This window comes from Plectropomus leopardus, unplaced genomic scaffold, assembly GCF_008729295.1.
Source record: "Plectropomus leopardus isolate mb unplaced genomic scaffold, YSFRI_Pleo_2.0 unplaced_scaffold13357, whole genome shotgun sequence".
Classification (NCBI taxonomy): Eukaryota; Metazoa; Chordata; class Actinopteri; order Perciformes; family Serranidae; genus Plectropomus; species Plectropomus leopardus.
This window is the reverse complement of record NW_024614233.1, coordinates 1-4,438: the sequence shown is the minus strand read 5'-3', so window position 1 is coordinate 4,438 and position 4,438 is coordinate 1. Positions and strand designations below refer to the sequence as shown.

Sequence of the window (4,438 nt, the reverse complement as noted above, 5' to 3'; positions counted from 1 at the left end):
ATATTCCTGGAACAAAATATCAAATATATAATTATAGAGGGTTGTTTTGTTTTACAAAACAGAGGCTTAATTTATCAGGCTGATACTGATAATGTGCCGAGTGGCCAAATACACGTCGACAACCAAACGAACTCTGCAGACGCCCAAATGTGACACGGACTCGTTAAAGACGCCATCCTGAAACACTCACTCTGTGTTGTGGTGGACGGTGTCGTAGCGAACGAACAGCGAGGTGTAGAACGCCTCCGTCAGCAGCGAGTAGATGGCGATCATCACCAGCAGTACCGCCAACTTCAACACCGAGTTGAGCCGCAGGAACACGGCGCACGTCACCATCGCCAGGACCCCGGTGAACACAAAATACTGAAGACACAAAGACACATTAATGTTTAAAACCAGTCCGTCCACAATTCTTTACTTTTACAAGATAGTTTTTATTTTTTTTAGTTCATTCCAGTTTATTCAAAGAGTCAACAGAAATAAAGTTAAAACTTGACTTCAGGTGTATTTCATGTAGATAAATACCTTCTGAAGACTTTCTTTTGCAGGAAAGCATTCATGAATAACTAATATGTGGCCGTTGCTGAGCTTTTTCATCCCTCCTCGGCCACTGTGCGTCTCTTTTATACCCCCCGTATTAATGAATTATGACTGCGTTGTTTGCACTTCATTTTTTGTTGTTTTATTGCTGCCTCATTTTTAATTGTTGCTTGTCTGAAAAGCACTTTGTAACCTTGTTATTGTCATTATTATTAAAGTATTCATTTAAAAAAATTGAGGAGGCAAAGTGGAGACAGAGTTTTGTCATTTTTTGTCCATTTTTTAAAATTTATTTTCAATACAAATAAAAACTGCCTTGCCTATAGGTGCAACATGACTGGTTAATGACTTTTTACAGTGCACAGGTAAAGTAATAATTTCATATTTTTTTGTATAAGCTAAACAAGAGTCTATACGGGTGTGTAATACATAGTATATATTGTGGTGAGAATTGTTAATATTTAGATATAGGTATGTGCACGTCGGTACATATATGACAAGCCTTGAATTTCTATGGGGGAGATTTGGAAAACAGTTTAATTATGTAATAAAGGGATTAAATAAGTTTATACTTCTTCCTACTCCCTTTCGCACATGTAAATCAATGCAATCTGCAGATGGAATTTATTAAGTCTTTTTTTTGTTCGTCTTTTGTTGATATGGTTTTAACTGCTGTTTTTATTGTTTTTCATACGTTTGAAATATCGATCATGTTTCCAGAAACTTAACTGATCTATATGTGTAAAGCTGGAGGAGTAAAAAACGTTACAATCTGACATTTTATTGCCATAAAGTTTGAAAGTTTGTGTGTCCGTTCTGATTTGTACAAACCCCATCCCCCCCGGTGCCTCGGGGGGAGGGGGGGGGGGTGACGTATACATGCAACGATATGTGGCTCGACCGGAGCTTGCAGCTATAAAAATGTTACTCCCTCATTGAGTCCATCAATCAGCTGCATATTTCGCGAGCAAAATAACGTAATGGATGTTTTCTCCGTGACGTTCTGATGGCTCCATCAGTCGCCGTTGTCTGAGGCGAGACCTCCCCCTGGGTGCGAGCAGATGTCGAGGATGTTTAATTCATCATTTTGCCACTGTCGCTGAAGTGAAAAAAAAAAAAACCACAACAGATGGACCTGACTGCAAAATTCAGACACGTCATTTAGCGAATACCTCTGGGTAGAAGCAGATGTCTGGGATGGAGGCCGACTCGTTGTACGTCTGGTTCCTGAAGGTGCTGGACTTGTCGAAGTCGCACCACAGCTGCAGGAGACCAACAGAGGGATTATTGTTGTTGTGAAGGATCAACGTGAAAATACTCAAATCCCCTCTTCATGCATTTTTTTATTAAGCCTTCAATCTTTCAAGGTGTTTGTGTGAAAAGTTCACAGCTCGTTGTGAGCCGACGGGACGAGAGTCGACTCTCTGCAGGAAGCTGCAACAACAACTGATACAGCGTTAAAGGCTGCAGGATTATGGTCAAAATGATATATCAACACTGAGATCACGAATATTTATCATGATTATTCATTCATTTTATACTCAAAATATTTTTATTTAACTTTACATTTCAACAGCTGGCTGCTTTCACTTCCATGTTGTGCTACATTCCTGCTACAAATCTTTTCTCCAAAATCAGACTAGTCCTTATTCGAAGTGCATCTCCTTCAAGCAAACATTAATAAAGTTTGACCACAACTTTCTGCGCATCATTTAATAATTCATTGTTTACTAGTTGCAGCAGAAGAGAACAATTTTTAGGCGTGTATAAACCACAATGATCTCTTTTTACGTCTGCAACACTTTAGTGGCTTCGATTAGTAACAGCAGAATGTTTTTCTCAGAGCAAAACTCCAAAGTCACAAAATATTTACACTGAATGTATCTGCAACTTGTTCCCTGACAGCACATTTAATTTCCTGCCATCTCCCCTTGAGGCAGCTTAAGCACGATTAACATTTTTACGGTTTTGTTACGACATCTCAAAGCAGTAAGCGATGCTGAGCATCAATAACTCAGAGTGTTAAATGGATTATTTAACAAACTCCGTGTAAGAGAAACTAACAACTTGCAGTTTCTTCAGTTTGAGTTCATTTACACAAACAAACCTCTGCAAGGTTCTGTTAGTTTCTCTGGGATTAGGGAGTCCTTCATTTCTTTGACTAAGTGATCCTTTTCTTGCCAGAAGAGGCCGTGGGTTGTATTTATTACACTCCGCTTTATGCAATCAGAGACCTTGCAACTCCAAAAGCTAATTATTAGCTTGTTGTTCATGTGATTTAGTTAAGTAATGACTCGCGAGGCCGGTGTCTTTCACAGGCCTGCTGAAGAACATCGCCGCCGCTGTCGGGTAAAATGTGGTCGATGAAGCTGACTTTCAGACAATGATAATAATAATAATTTTAGAAAAGGCTTTTGGATTAATTAATCTCAAAGTTGTGACAGATGCTGTTGTTACTGCTGCAACAAAAGTGGCACACTGATCACATAATCCTCATTGTTTTTGAATTCAAACTAATTTCATGGATAAATGTTTGAAAAACATCTCCTTCACATCAATTAAACCACTTTTCAGTTTCACTTTTCAAGGTCTGGTTTAGTGTGATTTGTCCCCTTTTGTGATTGGTTTCAGTATGAAGGTGGTTTTAGTGTCTCAGAGATGTGCATTAAATTATATATATAATTAATTATCTCTCTGAAAGTTTGCAGTGTGTCAAGATAGGCAATTACCGGTCCTCTTTTCTTCCTGTGACATGGGGTGTCCCTCAGGGTTCTATCCTTGGGCCCGTCCTTTTCACCATTTACATAAACAATATTGCCTCTTTATCATACAAATGTAATTTTCATTTTCACACTGACAACACTGTCCTTTACAGGGTTTTTTTGCACATGATGTCACGTCACCGCCAAGAACTGCAGATTAGGGCCAGGAAGTGATTTCTGCATGGAGAAGTGCTATGAAAATACCAAAGTTTTGGGCTGTTTACGGCTGTGCCAACCGGTCAAATTACAAAAAAACAAGAGCTACTTTCTGGCTGTGACACATAAAGGCGAGAAGTTTAACAGAGAAACAGAGAAACGGCGGCAGACACGGTTTAAAAACCTCCATCTTAAGTTCGGAGAAACAGAGTCCAACACCCTCGTGTATGTTTTGTATGTCTCGTTTTCAGCTGTTTCTAAACACATCTTAGAATAGTTGACCAAACAAAACAAGGCAGAAAAAAGCAGCTGCAGTTAGCGTTATCAGACCCTCATTTTCAATGATGCATGAATAAAGATAAAGAATACGAGATAATAATGTCTCTTTCTCTTAAAACTATCACAATCAATTTTTAAGCTTCAGCACTTATTTTCAAGGATATCGAACAGAACCAAACCTGCAGGTGCTGATGAGGTCAGAGTGTAAACAACACCCATCAGCTCTGTCAATATTCAACAATCAAACAGATCTGGGAGCTGAAAGTGAACTCACTATATTGATCATGGCTGCCAGGAAGTTGATGAGGATCGAGACGAAGATGATGACGTTTCGCGCCGCGTACGTCTCGTTGATCCAGCAGCATGCTTTGCGCAGGACCAGAGGCAGACACTTGTAGTCCTCCGCCGTCGTAACTAGCACCAGACAGGAATGGAGCACGATGAGGACTGAGAACTGGATCACCATGGTTACCATCCTGCAGAAACACAATAAACAGCAAAATAACAGTAATAACATCAGCTGCTAAAGGCCTGATGCTGCAATATTTAAGGAGCAGACTTCAAACACAGTGATACATCGTAGAACAAAAATTGACAAGTGTAAAAACGTTTGAGATGAAAACATTTTTTAAACACTTCATACATGTTTATTTTATATTCCCATTAAAACTTGATCAATATCCCATAATTTAAAAAAATAT

At 39.2% G+C, this 4,438-nt stretch overlaps 1 protein-coding gene across 1 annotated transcript; it reads right to left on the bottom strand.

Annotated features, from left to right (window-relative positions):
• Positions 1 to 190: 190 nt before the first annotated feature.
• Positions 191 to 4,213, bottom strand: LOC121963945 (adenylate cyclase type 8-like; the record flags this gene model as incomplete). Its single annotated transcript, XM_042514183.1, has 3 exons — positions 191 to 363; positions 1,713 to 1,802; positions 4,012 to 4,213. Coding segments are annotated over 3 exons (465 nt in total), but the record flags the coding sequence as incomplete, so codon positions are not given.
• Between the last annotated feature and the right edge of the window lie 225 nt (positions 4,214 to 4,438).